Consider the following 21872-nt stretch of genomic DNA (forward strand, 5'->3'; position numbering starts at 1 on the left):
TTTGCAAGATTCCTCAATAGGGAATAATAAATTTATATCCATCATTACCATGAAAAATTTTATATTGCAATAAATATAAATATATTATTATATATATAATGATTGATTTAAGTTTTAAAACTGTCAAAAACCATTAAACCTTTCAATGAACACCAAAAATACTGACCAAACTGACTCTTGATAAAAATAATTTTGACTAGGGGATTTTAACAGTATTACACATACATTTCTTGTAACTATGTAATGATGTAGTTTAGAGTATTGGTGTGTTCTCTTTCATGATTATTTGAAATGAAAGCCTAATCAACAGCTTTCACTTTTGTGATGACAAATGTAAGAAAATACTCTGATGGTAGTTAAAATTTGTTAAAGACCTTCTAGTGTTGAATTTCGAGCAATAACATCAAAATAGCACTAATTATTAGTTAAGATATGTCTATATAGAGTTAGTTATTTAACAAAAGTACTTCCTACTATTTGTGTTATAATTGGTTATGTATATCTGCCTAATCACAGTGAACCACAATGTAAAAAACATCAATGCTGCATGAAATCTAAACTAACTCTATAAAAGCAAAAACTAATGAAATACAAAAAAATATACGTAGAATTTACAAAGGAGGATATTTAACTGTGACAAGTACTCTTCAGTGGTCTTTAGGTAAGAAAAATGTAAATTAAATTTAAATACTCTAAAAAATAATAAAATAATATCTTAAATTAAAAGTACTAACAAATTTGTAGAGGTAATGTAGAAAGAAAACTGCCAATAATTCAAGTTAAGCGTAAGCATACCTGGGTAACAGGGTTTTCACCAGGCCTGTAGACGACGTTGTGGAGCGGGCGTTTGCGTCCAACGTAGTTAACACAGACAAACTCAAGCAAACTGGCGTAGATGAAGCACATACAAACACCGTCCCATACATTCATGGCAGTCAGGTTGGATACCACAGGTAGAGTCGACCGGAAACCATTAGAGGTAGTGAAAAAGTTGAGCATTGTAGTTACACCTGAAAAAAACGATTGCTTTAAAAATTTAGTTCCTACACACACGACTATGTTATATATATGAAACATGCAGTTCATCAGTCTCAGAGGTAAGATTTAAACGTTGTTAAACCAATGGTACGTGGTCAGTTGTGACGTCAATAGGTTTGACATTCGGAGCAATGACATTATTACGTGATGTTCGTAACTCAATTGAGAGATGGCCTTTGTGTCATCCTAAATACGGGGAATGGAACAGACGAAAGTGAAGCCTAATAGAAAACTAAGTTAACTTTAGTTTCTGATCATGTTTTTCAAAACTAAATTAACTTACATTAAACTTGGCTTTAATTGCCTTTGTATGCTATTTCTAAATTTTTGTGTTGGTGCCTTGGCGGAGTACTTCCTGCTCTGTTTAATATAGTAAAACAGAGCATAATGGTAAAAGATGTTTTTGTATAATAGCAAACAAGACAGATACTCTTTTAGGAGCTACTTAAACAAAGTACAGTTTATTTCTGCCCTTTACTCTCATCAATGGCATTAGGTTCATAAACATCAGTCATCTAGCGATAAATGTCTGCAGCCGATTTGTTTCATGCAGTCAAAAACATATCATTGACATTTTCCTGCATGCGACGGGAGATTCAATAATAAAAAAAATCTAGACACACAGTTAAATGTACACGTGACCTCTAGAGCTGCACATGACACAGTTCTGTTCACAAATGATACCAGTAAGCGCGAGGAGTCTCATACATGCGAACTTAAAAGCTATACACACAACCCCTTACAACCACCTCGTATTTTTAACTGAGTACGTACCTATCATAACCCTCGCAGGTACCGCGTTCCATTCCAACCAGAACGTGATGAATGACGAAGTGACCAGGATTATTCCCGGTATGAACACTGTCGTGAAGTAGAAAGCTCTGTCCCTGGTGAAGATGAGGTCTACCTTGAGACAGCTGTAGTTGCCTGTGAGAGCAAAAACCATGCCAGTATAGCAATTGTTTGACACATTCTGAAAATGATGTTTTACATATCGAAGAAAATTAAATATATTTTGTTTAGTTAAAAATTCCTCCCCTCAGTGTAGTCAATTTTAAAAGCACAAAATGAATGAGTAACTAATTGTTTTAGATCCACCCACTTTTAATCTGTTTTAGTTTATGTTGTTTTTTGGCGTTTAGATCTAATATGTCAAATTTTTCATTTTTTATTATAATTTTTAAACTTGTAACACGTATTATACAATTTACTATTTAACAATCTATAACGTATGCACGATGTTTGGTGCATTGTATAATGTTTTCAACAAATTAGTAGTACTACCGACTACCTGCAATAGGGGAGTGAGTCTAGTTAATTTGTTGATTACATCTGTTCATCTGGCACCTTAAACAAAGCACAAGTCGCGTCATACTAGTACGAAAAACTGTCATTAGGAAATGTTTCAAGTCCCATAAATAAAAATCATTCCCAAATTCAACCTTCGGTTCAACAACACCTAGCTTTAGGGATGTTTAAAGTGATTTTAATCACACCTATAGGACACAATGTGTTCTTAAGAAACATGCCACATAATTGTTAAACTTTATAGGAGCTACAAAGTTTACGCATTAACTATTTATTTATAAAGGGCTCAATAAAAATAATGAGTTTAGTTAAAAAAAAACTATGTTAGTTTCATCGAAAAATATAATCATTAAAATAAATTTATCTGTAAAAGTTCTGGTTAGGCTTGGTAAAATTTAATGAAAAGGTGACACATTAAATTTTAACATGGTCTCGTAAGTATCTGAAATGTTTTTGGGCGTTTTTGGGAATCATGAGGTTACAGCAAGACTTTTAATAAAAAGGTAAAATAAAATAGTTTTGTTACAGAATAGCCTAAAATCAATTTATATTAATAATTGCTTATCTAAGAAGTATTTTCCTTGTTTAAAAAGTAATAATCAAATGTCATACTTTGTGAATGGATTATTATTAGCTTAGCTATTGTGTTGTAACAAATAAGGACTAAAAAAATATTGAACATAAAAAAGTTGGTTTGGAACTAATTGTATAGTTTATTTGAGATGACCAAGACGCAGGAAATGTGTGAAAACTGAAAACGCAATGATTGCAGACTTGACTTTTTTAAACTAATGCTATTAAGAGAAACTTTTTAAAATTAATCTATAGATTGTAAGTTTTGGGGTTTATTATTTTATACCTCCCTAGAAGTCTTCTATATCAAAAACGTTTAAGTAAACCTAATATATAACTAAATAAAACCAGATTAAACGGGCAATGAATGCTAATAACAATATTTTTTAACCATGCAAGTAGTATTGATCAACTTTACAAATTACAGGTCGACTAATCAACTTATAGGCATGTTCACCATGTATAGAATTTAATTTTCCTTAGATAAATAATCTACAGTACACTAAGCAATATTATCAACGTAACAGAATTTCAAATGTTTGTGAGTTATTTTTTAGTACAACTTTGCAAGAAATCCTCATTAATTGAAATAAATTGGGGTTTACATAATCTTTTCTTTAGGCTGAATAATTGAACGTACATATATAACAATGTCAATTCTGACACTGCAAAGTTTTATAGTGGAATAGGAAATAGAAAGCTTTTTATTGCGATCACGGGCTTCCATATTCGTAGATTGCCTACACATAATATTAGAGACAACTTTTTAATCTGATGATTTACATAAAATAATATTGAATTATTTTTTTAGTTCCCAGTAAATATGTATTACACTCATATAGTGTCAATGTTACACATCAAAGTTATATGTTTCACGAGGTTATTATTTTTTCCTAGGAAAATTTAAATGATCAAAAAACTTTCTTCTGGGAAAACAGTTGTGTTAGTACAAAATGTATTGCATACATAATATTAAATACGAGCACCAAAATAATTATCTGGCTAGACTTAGGGGTTGCGGCATTATCACTTAGATAAATCCATTGGTGATTTCGTGGGATTTGAACCCGAGACCTCAGGAACCGAAGTCCTGCACTCTAAACATTAGACCAGCTCACTTACGCTTTTAAAGCATTAGTCGGAAATGATATTGTAGCCATGAAGGTTTTGGCCATACATATTGTAGGCTATACTAATATTTTAAGTACATGTATTGAATATGAGTGCAATATTAGTTGTACTATCGTCGGATCACAATACATAGACAAAAAGTTTTAAATTAAACGTATATTGATTGCAATTTTTATTGCATAAACACGCATATTTACTGTTCTTGTATGCAACAAAATTACATTTTTAAACTTGCAACATTTAATTAAGATTATTTATTTGTTCTATTATGACTTAAAATCTTTTCCAAATTTCTTGGTAATAATTCTTTTATATGATCGGCAAATTTAAGAGTTATGTCAGATTGTAATTTTTCTCTGTTACTTTTTACACGGTAACTAACCGTTATAGGGTTAAGTAAAGTATTAAATAACCTTTCGTTTTACACAGAGATTAATTATTTTATGAACACAGACGAAATTGTAAATAATCTTAATACACATTTATTAATAAATAAATTAATAACTTAACTTTCACTTTCATAATAGAAAACTATAATAAAGACTACATAATACAATATAACATCATTCAAGGCAATTAAATCTTAAGGCTACTTTATAAACTGTCTACTTTCAAGAACTAATTATCTTTTAAAATGCACACTCTAGAGCTAGCGTACAACAAACTATGCAGGACTTAAAGTCAAACAATATACATGCATTCATGCAATAAAAAAAACGTTATTCATACATATACCTGATTGTAGCTTCAGCGATATACCTCTAGCGAGCTGTTTGGATTCTTACGTGATCAATTTGACGTTTGCCTTATGTTATTTTTTGGACAGAGGTTAAATAAAGCATTTGAAAATTTTAGCTAAAAATGAATCTTTACTAGAATAATTATTCAGATGGTTACTATAAATGTCATCAACTATGCCTCTTTCTATAGCGGCATAGTTTGAGATAAATTCCAAACACACCTCATTATTTTAAGCAATAAAATTTGCATAATTAAAACTATGGCACATCCATAACAAATTGATTGATTGTGTTTCTATCCTTAGATTTATTGTTCTTGTTCACATGGCTTTAGGCCTGTACAAGGAACTTATCAAACAGAGAAAGTTATGATTAAAGCTGAACAACTTAATTTATGCTGGGATGAGAATGGAAAACGTAAGCCAGTTGCCTAATGTAATGTATTATGAAATACATAATAAAACTCAGGCAATTACGTAAATATATTTCATGCTTTATTCAATGGTATTATGCACTTTGGAATGGATAATTAGTATAGTGCTGCTGTTGTAGTGTACTTGCATTTACACTTCCAGCTATCTAGATCAATATACAATTCAATATACTTCGTAATAGTGTACATACAAGTAAAAACACATAGTTGAATTTGCAACAAATACTATTGGATCTATATTTTTTCATTTTCAAATGTATGTTTGTTATAATTAATATATTGTTATAATAATATAATAATAACCCACAAAGGAATAATTGGTTGACCGACTATCCCGAGATTCGTTGATTTAAGCGAAATTCAGGTTAGAAGCCCTACGGTTATTACACATTACCAGTAAAAATCTCTATGCATAAAAAAAACTCCGTTTCAAGAGTCTTGGTAGTCCAAAGATGTTAAGATGTAACCTGGAGAATGCTCTGTGTTATACAATTTAAAACTTTATACACCAAGGAAACCCACTGTATCACAAGAAAACGCTTTTTAAGACTAGACTTATACTAATACTACATATCGAGATTTTTACTAATATATTTCAAGACTAAACACATTTTTACTGAAACTACCGTATTTGGCTGGAAAAAATGTCATCTATTATTACCGAGGTAATGTGTATAAGCAATAGCAGTAGGGCTTCTAAACTGAATTTCGCTTGAATCAAAGGTTCTTGGGCTGGCCGGATAACCAATTATTACTTTGTGAATTATTATCATATTATATTATCATACTAATTATTCCTTACATAATACAAGACAACTACGGTTAATATTTTGTTTTAACGAGTAATAGTGTTGTTTCTTCGCATTTAATTAAATATGGTGCATATAGCTTTGCCAAAGGAAAATCTACCATAGATCAAATTTTCATTTTAAAAGAATCAATAGCAAAATACTATGAATTTAAACAATCTTTCTACTGCATTTTCATAGACTTTACAAAAGCTTACGACAGTTTAGACAGAAAAAGAATATGGAAAGTAATGGAAAAACAGGGAATTCCAAAAAAACTTATAAAAATGGCCTCATTAAGTGTCCAAGACTCAAAATGTAAAGTAAAAGTGGAAGGACAAGTGTCAGAGGCTTTCTCAGTAGACACTGGAGTGAGACAGGGAGATGGAATATCCCCAATACTTTTCAACATTGCTCTAGAAGAAGCACTACAGAAAGTTAAAAGTTCAGAGGTAGGGATAAAGATAGGAAAGAAAATAAATATTTTAGCCTTTGCGGATGATGTTGCGATATTAGCACATACAAAACAAGACTTAGAAGATCTAGTCAGAATATTGATTGAGGAAACGAAAAAGGCTGGCCTTGAAATAAATGATAGAAAAACTAAATATATGCAATGTGGTAGACGAGATGACCAAGAAGAGGACAATGAAGTCCTGCAGATAGAAAACCATGTTTTCCAAAAAGTGAACAATTTCACCTACCTGGGAGTCTTATTAACAAATGATAATAATGAAGAACTGGAAATAACTAACAGACTCAATGCTGCAAACAGAAGCCTCCATGCATGTAACAAAATTTTGAGCTCAAAGCTGTTATCCCGCAATACTAAAGTAAGAGTTTATAAAACTATAATTAGACCGACACTAATGTATGGATCTGAGTGTTGGGTAATGAGCAAAAAATCAGAAAAACGGTTAGTAACTTTTGAAAACAAAATTCTTAGGAAAATATATGGCCCAACTAAAGAAGATGGATTCTGGAGAATTAGACATAATTTCGAAATAAGAGAGCTATATAAAGACCCAGATATAACAGCTGAGGTAAAAAGCAGACGCATTAGGTGGGCGGGTCATGTCCTCAGAAGAGAACATGGCACAACCTTAAGCAGTGTATTAAGGAACGACCCAGAAGGCAGAAGGCCACCAGGCAGGCCTAAACTGAGATGGAAGGACCAGGTGCGACGGGACTTGAGGAAGCTGGGTAGAAATGAAGACCAGGCGCAGGACAGAGAAGGCTGGAGGCAATGTGTAGGCGAGGCCAAGTACCACTTGGGGTACCTATGGCCACTGCAGTAAGTAAGTAAGTATAGCTTTGCAACCGTAATCATATATTTATTTATTTTGTAGGATGGTAGTTTGTCTTATAAATTCTTAATGCTTAATTTACAGTACCTGGTTAGATATTTGCTAAATTATTCTCTAAAAATATCAGATTTATTTTAGATTCAAATGCTGCTACTAAGAAAGACATATAGTGTGTTCTTTATTGAAATCTTAATAGCTGACAATTTCCCGGTATTTATTAGGCGTACAACAACGCTTCAATGCAATAAATTATTTGGGTTTTTAAGCTCTACAAAGACATTGGCAGAAAAATTGCAAAATTTTAACAATTTATACCCCATAATAATCCTTTCCCATAGTCCGATCGTGTTGGTTCACGATTTCGTTCAAATAAACGTAGGTATTTACTTTTGTACCAAACTTCATGAAAACCCAACCATCTATACTTGAGTCACCGTGCTAACGGACACACTCACATAATATAAATGGATTTGACCGGATGGTGTTTAGTGTTTTTGGCCTAAAATGACATAAAAAACTAAAAAATAAATCGGCCCCGGGTCTGGATCTTACAATGCGACCAAGGTTAATAGCCTATTACCTACATGGGAAAATTGATAAAACCCTTTTAATAATGTAATATTAATGAAACACAGGGGAATAATATGGACAAGCATTACAATTACACAAGAGTAAGAGTTAGTCTGGTATTATTGATAGCACATTTACATTAACAAACGTTGGGCAGAAGTAATTAGTGAAATATCTATTAGAGGCAATACAAGAAAAGAGTTGAAATCAACGGCATGCTTATTTTGCGGTCTTGTTCCTAGAGCTATACAAATTTACATAGGTTCACCTAAGTAAAGTTAGGTAGTTGTTGTTATTCACTGACTTGTCATAAAATATGTTTAACTAAAGCTATTTTATAACATTACAACGGGAGTTCTCAAAGAATGGAAGTTTATGAAACATATCAACATTTTAGATTCTAAATCTACTTTCAAGGCTATGTATTTGTAATACTAATACACTTTTATTGCTCAGGGCACGGATGAGCAATTTGTGGGCTAAATGTCTTGACACAAGGACATTTGGGGTTGGATCAATACTACTTTAACGGTGTCGTGTAAAGAAACTTATTTCATTTTTGTTCGAAAGAGCATTTTACCACTAATATATTGAAAATAAATTTAATAAAATCTCAACCATACTAATAAAAAAAATCATTGCTTTAAGTCTCGTATATAAAATGATGAAGGGGTCAAAAAGTAAAAACCAAGAGTCCCGTAATATTTGACTAATTTGAGTTATGTAATTTGTAAAAAGGATGAAGTGAAATCAAAAGCTTTAACAAAATGTTTTATTGGGAAATACCAATTTTATAATACTAATATAAATGTGAATGTTTGTGTGTTTGGATGTTTAAGTGCAATCACGCATTAAATATGTATATTTATGATGTATTTATTATGATGTATATATTTATGATGTTTATGACTATGTTATTTTAATGATGTTAATTTATTCATCAAAACTGTGTTGTTATCGTATTTTATACTACTATATTTCATATTATTTATTATTATTTCATATTTGTTATAATATTTAATTATTGATCACACTATAACTATTTCACTTTAAGTCACATGCAATTTTTTTCAATCTCAACTCAACTCTCATGTAAAATGGCGTTTGCCGTGCATGTAACAAATAAACAAATTAATTAACTACTGGTCGGGTTAAGCTGAAATTTGGCATGATGATAGCTTACGTTCCCGATTGACATATAGACATACTCTTATCTCTAAGATCCTTTCGGGCTCCGCCCCAGTGGCTCTGGAGATTCCCATGTTAACCTTATATTTTTTTATATTTAAAAGGAATTAATGCATTTTGTCAGCTGTTTCAAATACACAAGTTGGTTCTATGATATTCAATAGCATTAAAAGTTATAGAGTTTACCAACAGGGTGCAGCACTATAATTTTTTTGCATTTATGACAACAGCTAATTTGAACCAAGCAGCAACAAAAAGCTGTCACACAATTGGAACTGTTAATCCTACTTTAGTAGGATTGTTTACAGTTATGCTTATATTTTTGTTTCATATTGTGATAATGTGTAAATATTTGGTAATTTACTTTTTTGTATTGTTTAGGTTAAGTGCTAGAACATTATAATGGCTATGGTAGATGTGTTATACTATAGAATACCGTAAATTAAAAGAACCAAATTTTCACAAAACCGAATCCTCTCTCATTGCAAACGCAAAGCACGAGTATAACTGCAATACATATTTTATACTAATACAACGGTGCATGTAAATCCAACGCTATACTTAGCTGCACAGTACCTACTTAGGAAACAAACTATTGTGATGGATTTTTTTATACTTTTGAAAGTTGGTTTCTGTTCATACCCCTCACTATTATACGAATGAATATGTGATAGTCATAGATACAAATGCCTTATCTCAATAAAGATAGGTATGAAGCTATTTTAATTGTGTGATGCAAATGTGTCTTAAAATATGCCTCTTAATAACCTTACTCTTCATGATTGAATACAATGTTGACGACTAAACCGAGAACTTAAAGAAATAAGTTCTATTTTATTCTTATCCCCGACATACGTAAAATAACCTAATAGCACCTAATATTACCTACATAACCTTATATAAATGCTGCAAATTATGCATTACACCGACATATAATGAGGATAAAAATCAATGATAAATTTGTTATGCTGTGTAACAATGAAAAGAAATTATAAATTATTATGATGTTAATATTTGTACACTAAATTAAACCCTCCTTCCCATCAGCTCCATCAATACCTCGTCCCAATCAGTAAAGAAGCCCCGACTACATTTCTGAATGCAGTAGAACCGTTTATATCTCAATTTAACTCATCATTTTTAATAACTATTCATAAATATTGAGAAAAATCCACAGTTCCCCTTACTAAATACAGGTTTAGTAACGAAACCATTTCAAGCCTCTTGCTAGTTTCAACAAGTAACTATTTAGCAAAGGAGAAAAACCGAGAAAGTCTTGGAGACAAAGATTTTTGTGAAGAACTCAGGATAAAGATCGAAGCTATGTTATAGAACAACTTGTTGGGGTATTGCCATGCATTTATTAATGATATAACTACGAATAATACCAGGGAAAATACAACCTGAGGTAGCGTACAGGTTCAAAACTTGGTTGTTAATCGGAATTGACATGTTTCTAAAAATAATGTAAATATAATAAATCACAATTAATGACATATACTGTAAACTGTACAATAATATAGTCCTATGCCTACATCTCATACATAATGCAAAGTTGCTCCTTATTGTGTAGGAAACTGATGAAATGTGTAACATTTTCAATACTGTTGATGATTTATTGTTGTTACTAATGACTATATTATTTCCGAGTCGTTTTCAGGTGTAGTTAGTTTTAGGTGAACAAACCTGCAACATTATATGACAGCATTCCTCGTTAAAAATAAAGTTAAAATGAGTAAAAATCAAATACAACCATTAAAAATAAATATGACGACGTAGGCTTTGAGATGACCTAAATAAATGTTTCAGATATTATTATTGCAACAACAGTGTGTTTCTGAGAGTAATGTGAATCTTTCAGGTTACGAGCTTTCCATATCATGTTTAAGTACGCTTATTTCAGTTGCAGTAAAATTATGTAAATTTATATTTTGAAAACAATATGTACGTAAAATTTTATATCTGGATGTATGGTGTTGATGTAAGGTCCGATCGATGTACTCTTCTAGCAAAATTCGAACAGCAAAGTTCAAAGTTTCATTAGATTAGTGATTAAAATACCTTATACAAATCAGTATAAATTGGATTTAGGAGTAAACTCATACCATATACGCATTAATATATATACTGTGCTGTTGTTTTCAAGTATAAGTATAAGTACACCCTATTTAAATCTTTCAATATATTTGGGTGTTCAATTTGGCTTACGTGATAGATGGAAAGGATCAATTTTAATCTTCGTCTGATAGATTTACCATGGTAAAAATACGTTTATAGACCTAAAGCTGGGCGATTTACAGTGTAAACATATAACACGTGAGCCATGTCCATATCACATGAAAAATAACTGAATGTTTTACGTTTAAAATCAGTTTTTCAACCCCAACAGTGGACTGATTAAAAACAATTAGAACATTTGTTGTCAAACGAGTGTCGAATCCTATGATTTAGAGATTACAAAAACTAATCCCGGGATCAACCCAATTAAGAGTGCGATAAAAACCTTCAAATTTGATATTTTTGATACATTTTTACATGACGGTCAAAGAAGTTGAATAAATCCATATTTATTGACTATCTGTAACGAAACCATAAATATAAATAGTTTGCTCTCGAAGACAAAATATAAAAAAAACAACGAGTTAATGTTACCAATATTCTTGCAAAAACAATTTTTAAAAACCGCCACAGCAAACCTGCAGACAAAGCGAATTTCTATTTTAGTGCACATTTTTCCTTGAAAATACCTAATTTATCTCTATTTTAATAAGACCTGCTTTAATGAACACTTACTTTTGCTGCTACAGTGAACCTAATGAAGATTATTTCTAGTGTAATGTTAAAAACTGATAAACTATTAAAGAAATTTGCCAAATTTGGTAAAAATATATAATCATAAAGAAGAAAACCACATAAATTTACCTATTCTTCTATAAGAATAAAATGCTAATTTAAAAATAAAATTTTGGAATTTTCTCCGTAAAAATTAAACGCACAACAGCGCTTTACGTACTAATTATTTGTTTCCTTAAGGCCTACAAAATAGTTACAAAATTGCAAAAGTTTACTTTTTAAGGGCCAAAAATTGGGAAATCCCAATTTTAATCTTACCCCGTTCCCTTGATCCGATCATGCTGGTTCGTGAACTCGTTCCAATATGTATGTGTACAATTTGGACGATTTTCACTTGAGTTATCGTGCTAACGGAAAAAAAACATCATATATATGCCATCACAATACTCATCATGTATAATAATTACCTACCAACTATAAAACTTTGTTTATGAATTTTTTAAGCTTTTAGTTTTGTTATTGTATTCGCCCGAGATTTGTATGTGGCGTGTTTGAGATATTTGCGCATCTCCCCCCATTCCTTGGAGGGAATATTCCTTTTCCTTGCAGCCCCAACAAAAATAAACCCTTTACCATTTACAAAAGAGGTACAAAAAACTCATGTAAACAAAATTATACAAACGATTCCATCATATCTAAGTTCAATTGCCAGTGCTCTTACTGAAGTTGATAAAAATAAACCATTCCCAAAGAAGAAAATTTACCATATATATATCCCACAACTACAACTTTTTTACAATGTAAGAAACTTTTATTTGAATTAATCTCCTAGTGATTCTTATAATTTTTACAGCACTTTTATACATGATAAACATTGAATGGGAATGTAATTTATATCACGACACTGCCAACAGAGGCATTTAATGGGGCTCTTATAAATTATGTTTGATGAAGAATCTATGGACCCCGTCATTAATAAAAAACAATTGTGCCCAGTAGTGAAGAACACAAATTAATATAAGTTATAAGACTTCTTATTAACCTGGATAAAAAAACTTGGTAAATAAGTATTTACTTAAATTACAACATATTAGGGCAAATATTAGCCCTAGTACTGAGCAGTATGAGAAAAAAAGTATTTTTTGACCAATTTCGACCTCAATAACAGTAACAGTATAAGCGTAAATATATGTTTTAAGTGTCATAAGACGTTTCTTTTATTTACTTTCCGTAAATTTCGACCGACAAAGTTTTCTTATTTTCTTTGTAAATAAAACTTAACAAAGTAATAAGAAATTTTCCTCGCGTTTTTTTATCACAAAGTGCATAATTTAATTACATTATTTTTTCTCCTAGAATTTGTTATCAACACTTTACATGCCCGTAATCTTGAATTATGTGTTGATCAAATGGACTAAGCATATTAGAAATAGTAAGATACACTTATATCGACGCTTATACACACAAGAAGAATACCCTTATACCTTAGATAAAATTGATTAATAAGAAAATTTAAATCACAAACGGACGGAACGACAGAAAACATGGCTATGTAAATTAATGTATAAATGTGGTTTTCATATGCCATATGTTGTGGTTAATTGTCTTGACAAGCGAACAAGTACACAAAATGTGTCTTGAAATATAATATACACTTATTTTAAAAGTAAAGAATACAAAGTTTTTAGATATTTAGATAAAGACTACTTAAGTTTTTGTCTATGCCTACTAACGTAAGTTTTGTTTAGGGTATTTATTAATTTAGCGATTGCCAGTTGTGGAAGAGTTCAAAATTAAAAATGCCCCAAAGAAAGAAATCTTTTCTTTTCAATTTACCATCGTTTCAAAATATAACAATACTCCAATTTTAATTTATTGTGCTTCCAAGTTTTGATTGTCCAATATAATATAATTTATTGTCTTTGTATTGTAAACCATAGACAGACTTGTAATAGTAGTAGTTGGGAAATTTACAAATAGTCTAGTTTACTAATACAAAATATATAGCTTTAAAATTATTTAATAACAAAAACTCATCCTAGTAAGTGCAATACAAGTTAAACTTCAATGCCAAAGTCGACAAACATTTAATTACTTAACTAACGGATTTAGAGTTTAAGAATTTACTTTTGGATTATACGAAAGGGGAAAAGCACGACTCTCTTTCTCAGTTATGTTTGAACCAAACAGTGTTTGGGTCTAGTATAATCAGTAAAGGACCAAACTGGCGTGATCAGCGTCCCACAGCTCCTTCTCTGTTGTGTAAAACACGTTAGAAATAATGAAGCTACGATACAAAATACTAAGATCAAAGCAACATCAGAAGCAACACCAAAGAGCGACAGTGAAAGCAACAGTAATAGCAATAGCAGAAGCAATAGCAATGGTGATAGCAGAATGGTAAAGTGAGGTCGATACGGATGGTATGGCTTTGCCGAGTATTGCTAGCACTGCACCTACCTTGCTCTTCGAAGCGTCGCTGGCACAGCGAGCAAATGTCGTCCTGTTCATCGTCAGAGTCTAAAACATAACCCGGCCTACTCAGCTAGTTGCCAAAGGGGAGGGAAACAAGACAAACAGAAGCGATTGTTGATAGTAGTCGCCAATTACAATAGCAAGCAGTTAATTGCTGTTAGGTCCATATAGATTTCGAGTTTTGCTGTCTTTCTGATTTTCCGATAAGTCAAGATTAAATTTTACGATATTTTCTTTGTATGTTTAAAGTTCTTTGAAATATTACAGACAACGCAATTATTAGATATTGTATAAAATCAGTGTTTAGGAATAATAGTGAGGAATGTTCTGTTTGAGTTATTTTAGGGTTTTATAATATAATGTTTGAGATATTATCATTTTAGAATAAATTAAGTACGTAATTGGAGTTTAAATTAATATGAAAAAATCAACCGATTTTGCAAAAAATAATATTTATTTTTATCCTCGTTAAAGGAATTAACATTAATAGGTAATTCTTATTTAGGAAATGATATGCAATGCTGACAGATCTTCATATTTTAGAGGGTATTTAATTCATTCCACAAAAGTAAAGTAAATGAACTTTTATCATAGGCTTCTTTATGGAAAATCTTTAAAATACAGTATAAACAAAAAACGAAATACTAATCAGGCTCAAAGCTATATTGCACCCAACAACTTAAATAGGCTACATGTTTTGGCTTGATGGTAGTAAAATGAACATATAAAGTCCACAATTTTAGTAGGATCTGGATAAATCTACATATAAATTGACAATTTGATACGGAGCTTCAGCGACGTATCTACTTAGGATAGGATAAAATATCAAACCGTGTTAAGCAGGAGAGCCTGAGTTGTTTAAGGGGCTTACATGCTGCAATTTAGAATAACGTAGTTCTGTACATTTCTATACATTTCACCCTTAACCTTAGCATCGTTGCTTAGCAAAAACATAAAAGGTTTAGCTAATAAAATCTTTAATGTAAAATAAAGCTACGACAAACTTTTATTTTAACCTTTTGAGTCAAAACTATTAATAGTTTCACTGTTTTGAAAAATAACAATACCTTATCACTTTTAACCTTAACCCATAGCAATAATTCTGAACACAAAACTGGCTAGCCGTAAAGTGTTTATAAGTAGCCTTGGAACTCAGTTTGGAAAAGGGGAAGGGATTAAGTGTTAGAATCACACAAAGAAGAAGCAGTTATTCCCCCAAAGGGAATGTCGAAAAAGCTTTTGTCTTGTACAATCATCCTCAGGGGAGTATTCTTAGTTCTGTTACAGCGACAAACACTGAGATTATTTTTCGACAATATCACTGCCAGCAGGATATTGTAGTTTCTGGTAAAATATTAATCTCAAATATATATATATATATTTGATGTATTACAATTTTTTATCCTTTTCAAAGACTCACATACACAAGGGAATAATTATAAAAACATTATATGAAAGTACCAGTTAAATAGCTCATGTATACGTACCAAAAACCTTCCTTGAGTTATAAGATTAATAAGTATAAGTTAGCTTGGTTTGAATATAAATAAACTTTACACCTTTAATTAAACCCAACTAAGTTGATGGTATAAGTCAAATTTTTGTATTTAACAGTTAAAAAGGGTAGCTTATGCGAGCTGACTGACAAATTAGGCACATCATTTTAGAGGTTTGTTTTAAAACCATTCTTATTTAACTATAGGGGACAATTATCCATCGCTGTAAAAAAAGCTCTATAAGTTTGACATTCTTGAACAATTTACTACAGTGCACCTTATTTCGTTAACACAATTTCTTGGTAAGTTTAGTCATGATCAGAAACAAGGGCTAAAAAAACAGCTGTTCATGTTTACCAGAAATATAAAAATTCAACATGGTATAACATCTTAATTCTACCAGACAGTGTATGAAACATGGCTTGCTAGGGTAGAAGGTGGTGCTTCTTATTTGCAAAAGGGCGATTCCCAATCTAAGGGAGGAAACCCAAGCAGGGATATTACAAACACACGCAAAAAAATAAAATAAAGAAGTTATTAGGAGAGTGTTGTGTGATAATGAAAATTGATATTTACTGTGAATTTTGTATTATCAGAGTTAGTGAATATTCGTCCTATTTACGTATATTTACGTAATTTACGTATATTGGTATTTACATAAAAGTTTTCAAATTAGACGATTTAAATAAAATACGAGTATTTTGTTTTATATAAATAGCAATTTAATTAATTTTACTTAGCTGATAATGATTTAATGCAAATAAATGAATTTAATAGGCTTCAATTTACGAATGAAAGAACTATTAGTACAAAAAAACACATAAAATATTATGTTTATCTCCATCTGTTATTAGGGCAATTTAATAAAGTAGTTTTGAAATGACATTAGGTCTATCTTTTTTTCATGCAGAGGAATAACTATCAGTATTACGTTAATTTGTAATAACCTAAAATTTATTAAATCGTCCTGATTCGAATTACCTGTTTTTGTATCTATAGCTATAAAATATGGTAATCCACAATGTAACTTTAATAATCTCAATGAAATTGTTTTTACTTTTACATTATTTAGCATTATTTAAGAAATTTTGTTTTAATAAATAGTCTATCCTAGATAAGGGAATTGAAAGTAAGAAAGATGAGGGAAATACCTAAATATTTTATTTTTTATTCGTCTTATTGTGCTCGAGAATTACATGCTCGAACATATTTCAATATGTATACACACCAAAAATGTACACCTACAGCTTTATTTAGCCTATTTGATGTAAAATATATATTAAATTGTTATGTTATAATAGTTTGTCTGATGTCAGTTGTCCAGTAAATTAAACCTTGGCCTCCGTTTTTCAATTATTATATAGTATCTTATTTTGTGTTTCCAACAAATTGACTTTTAAAAACAAAACCCTACTTAATAGTTTATAAAAACCATTCTATTTGATTCCGTTGTAATATGCTAAGTTTGTTGTGATTTCAACATGTACTGGTTTGCCATTTATCAAATCTTTTTGTGCTGGTTGGCATGTCTAACAAAAGAATTGCTCTAATTAGAAAAAAATGTGACGTTGTGTGGCTCTTAAAGTATGTAAGTTTGTGTGTGTGTGTGTGTGTGTGTGTGTGAGAGAGAGAGTTTTTTTTTTAAATAGAGTTCAAACGTGGAATTTAAATTAGGTATATAGCCAAAACTATTGTTGATGGGTATTTAAACAGTTTTGCAGTATATTTTCATTAAATGAAAAGTTATATTTTTCATAGTCCCAAAGGTGTCATTGATCTCATAGCTGAGTACCATCATCAAATATAGATTCTGTGATAATACTAGTGTATTGTAAAATACAAATCCTGTTTTGGTATGTGTTTGATGTGTGGCAACTCTATATATCGAAGTCGGTGCAGAATAAATGTTTTTATTTTGATGATACATCTTATATTAAGTGATTTACGCTTTTATCTTAATATCAGAGGATAGGAACAAATGACTTACAAAACTGTTGTTGTATCCAATTAGACATAAAGAAGCAGAAATGCCAAATGATATTAAAAAATAACAGTTTCATATTTTAAAATGTGACTACCTATCGACATGGAGGTCTTAAAGTCAAAGCTGGTAGTGTGTTTTAGACTAGGGTATTGTTTATAAAGTGAGAAGTCATTAATAACTAATAGAACATGTAAATAGGAATCCATAGGAATCATAACATGATTCTTCATTCGTTCATTTAAAAGTTTTATGTTAACACCACCACTAAAATATATATATGAAATGTTTGTTTAAAGTCTTATTATGACCAAACAGTTTTTATTTAGCTTGATGTTATATTTTATAAAAATATCATATTTCATTCCAATTCAGATTGAAAGATAATCTTTATGTAACAGAACTCTTAAACGTATTCATAGCTGTCACTATTGAAGCGTCCATTTTATTACATCAGGAAAACGATGGATGATGATTGATTGAACTAAAAAAAAAATGCTGAAGACAACTCGTTAAATCTGACCATTTTACAAAAATATGAAAGTGTGCTCTAACGTAAAATAATTTTTTAAAAGTAAAAACAAACAAACAATCTGTACAATAAAAAAAATGTGGGTATGGATATAAATATAAACCGTTAAATGTAGAAGAGACGCTGAATACGAATACCACTAGATATTCATTTCGTCAATGTTTAAATGTTTGACAGTTTCGAGTGTAACCTCAGCTTCATCATTGTTACTTGAGTTATTACAAGTGATATTTGTTACGACTGCCATCAAACTTAACTGTCAAATGTGGTAGGAATTTATTTTATAAAATATAAACAAAAATTATTTAAGCTAAACATTTTGTTGTTTGTAACTAACCTTAACTAAGGAATCAGTTATACAGATTTAGACCTTTGATTAATACAGAGATGTATTTACTTATTGAGAAATGTTTTAATGACATTTATAAAAAGAATATATTAGTTTGGTAAACTCCTTATAGCTTTGTCATCACTCATAAGACAAAATGTAGGCCTACACACTAAATTACTACTCGTTATAATTTTTGGATCGGTTTCAGCTACGATACCAAGAAATGTTTTACAAGTTTGGTTCTAGAACTCTAAAACATACAACAGTAAACGTACAGAATTGATTTATATTTTATTGTTGGATTTAGAAAGTGTTGTCTTTTTAATTCATAAATTAATGACAGATTCCTTACCAAGCGAGGCATACTAGGAGGAAATTTAGGACAACCTTTTTACTACACAGACGCATGCAGATCACCAGCGGAGCTAAAGTAAAAAGAGTCAAGGGAGATTTTGGATGTTTAGATGTGTCCGAGAAAATCCTAATCTCAAAGAACCTTAATTATTCTACAATGACGAGTACAACTAACAGCAGAAATTTTGTAACGCCAAGTACATGCTTAGGTTTTGGATGTTTCTTGATTGTTTTTTCGCACGAGAAGAATAGTTTCTTGTAGACTTGATCGGAATGCAAAGCCATACCAAGTTGTAAAGTAGAAAACAAATACCAACAAACACAGACACAGAGATTGCAAAACAACACAAATATGTCAAAATAAATGATAATACTTATAATCTACAGGTGAAAGGTGGAAGGTGACAGTTTGAGTTACTTATGTGGTGTACACTTGCCATGCAAGGGTGCTCTACATTAGCTGCTGCATTACTATCTTATATAACTACACGTAGAGTGACTCTCACATGTGGTTGTGAATTAAATGAACTTTGACTTTGCATATAAATTGGTTTCAACAAAGCATTCTCAACAAACCAGATTGTCAACATTGAAATACCAAAGTTTGTAATTTCCCAAGAAAGGCTTTGTTAAGATATACATGTTTTGTTCTCATTATAAAAAAGTATTATTTAAATTGGTTTTGATACTGGTTAAAATATTGCCAAGGACCAGTCTATGATGAATAGTGGGTTTAAGGAATATAGCGATTGTATGATTCCATTTTTTATATATTTAATGTACACGATACATTCTTTTTCAGAAAAATTACAATTCAATAAAATTGATTGTCATTGTTAGTTAATATTCGGAGATAAGTCAGTATGATTATTAATCCAAAAGAAGCACGAACAAGGGTAAATTTAACATTCCAAATATAAATTTATCTTAATGTTGGTTTATACATTTATAATTTTCAATATCTTCCTCCTAAGAGAATTTTTTTTGTAAAAGAGGACTGAACTAAAAACTGTATCATGTATTTTCGTAAGATAAAATTTCACATCGTTTATGATGGTGTATTTAAGACAACCCTATATATAATTTAGATTTGGAGAGCCTACAGTCCATTTTTTAGCCAACAACATAAATATTTAAAATAATTCAAGGAGTTTTTTGTTTTGGCTTATTTGAAATGTATTCAATATTCTAACTTTACAATGATTCAAAGAACAATATGTAATTCTTCGTTTACATTATTATTTAGGTTATGGGTAAACGTTTACAGGAGTTGTTGCAAAGGTTGGTCAGTCTTCGGTTAACTTGTAGTAACTACAACGCTGCCTGATCAGTAATTAAGTAAAGGAGTAATATTACCTGATTACCAAAGAGACAAGCTGATTTTGGACTTTAGTAAATGCCTATTTAAATACTAAACTAGTGCCAGATATATCCTGATGCTCCCAAATGCAAATGTAGCTTACTTAATCTTATGTCAATGTGTATCTATATCTATATCTATATCTATATACTTATTTAATACGCAAGCAGGGTTTTTGTGACAATTACTCCTCCGAAACTACTGAACCGATTGACATGTTTTTGGTGTCATTGGAAAGAGCGTAACGTGAAGTTGTGCAGGAAACTTTCTTTTTAGGGTAATAATTAGAGAGTGAGGCCCTGGGGCCCTTTAAAGTTTCGTATTTCTCCATAAGATTAACATGGGAAACAAAAATTGGTATGAAAATCCAGCTTTTGCCAGAAATTAAAAGTGAGAAGAAGAACATATGTTAATTTGTAAACAGTCAATAAGTTTGCTAATTTAATAGTTTGCTACAAACATTTACTGACTTGGTTGAAATAAAATATTTACTACTTGTATTTGGGTTGGCGTAAATATTACAATGGAAAAAAGCGAGAGAGCCTGGATAGTTTGATATACTAAAATGAAAACTGAATTAACACTGTGCTGCATTTCTTAGTGATCATTGAAAGAGCCGATCGATTTGCAGACTATGGAAACACAGGAAAGTCATAGAACACCACCAAGGAGACATTGCTTTGGAAACGCTAGAAATAATGTTTTTTTTTTAGAATTTATAATCGTTATTATGGACAACATAATGCGGCTATTATTAAGGCTATTTGTAGAAAACATAAAAACAATATCAGCTTTTGAAAATGATAAAATATTTACAAGAAATGTTGATTATATCGATCTTTTAATGTAAATCTTGAGTATTTCTATAATCTTTGAGTCGAATCTTTTAAAGTCATCATGTATCATGAATGTTATTAGTTTTAAAATAACGCCTGTAATACTTAGCAATTGCTCGAATTCGAGCAACAGGTTCACTAGTATGATATAAAATATATACAATTAAAGCATATTTCCTTACTCGAGTTATACAAGTTTTAATATATACTTAAGTAGACAATCTTGTCAAAGAAGTAAAAAGCCTTATGCAAAACACAGTTAGTTCACACAGAGCATTAGAAAAAAATTAAGTAAAACAAAATTCAAAATAAAATAATGTAACGGACAACACAAAACAGCAGCTGCTACACGACACACAGCCATGTCAACTCAACACACAAAAGCCAAGATTATTACAGGGAAAACGTAATGAATGAATGAATGCACCTGTGCATTTTTGAACTGAGGATTTAAATGGATGAATTATATTTTTATATTAAACTCAAAACATTTATAACCATCAAAAAGCCAATGAGCATTCAACAGATAAACGAAAATTATTGCACTATTATTATTATTGACCTATTATTATCTTAATTCGTATAAAAAAAAACTATAGTAAGAATTTTTGTATTCATTTTTATTGATCATAAAACAT

At 30.7% G+C, this 21872-nt stretch overlaps 1 protein-coding gene across 1 annotated transcript in view; it reads right to left on the minus strand.

The window, feature by feature from the left end:
- The window catches only part of LOC128998668 (glutamate-gated chloride channel-like), a 351411-nt gene that overhangs the window by 59241 nt on the left and 270298 nt on the right, over positions 1–21872 (minus strand). The window contains exons 11-13 of the mRNA XM_054424900.1: positions 14330–14389; positions 1813–1965; positions 796–1010 (exon numbers count right to left, since the gene is read on the minus strand). Of these exons, the coding sequence (XP_054280875.1) occupies positions 796–1010; positions 1813–1965; positions 14330–14389 (428 nt within the window). The remainder of the gene's footprint in view (positions 1–795; positions 1011–1812; positions 1966–14329; positions 14390–21872) is intronic.

The sequence above is a fragment of the Macrosteles quadrilineatus genome, unplaced genomic scaffold, assembly GCF_028750875.1.
Source record: "Macrosteles quadrilineatus isolate MER2022 unplaced genomic scaffold, UCM_ALF_1.0 Scaffold_7__1_contigs__length_78375512, whole genome shotgun sequence".
Classification (NCBI taxonomy): Eukaryota; Metazoa; Arthropoda; class Insecta; order Hemiptera; family Cicadellidae; genus Macrosteles; species Macrosteles quadrilineatus.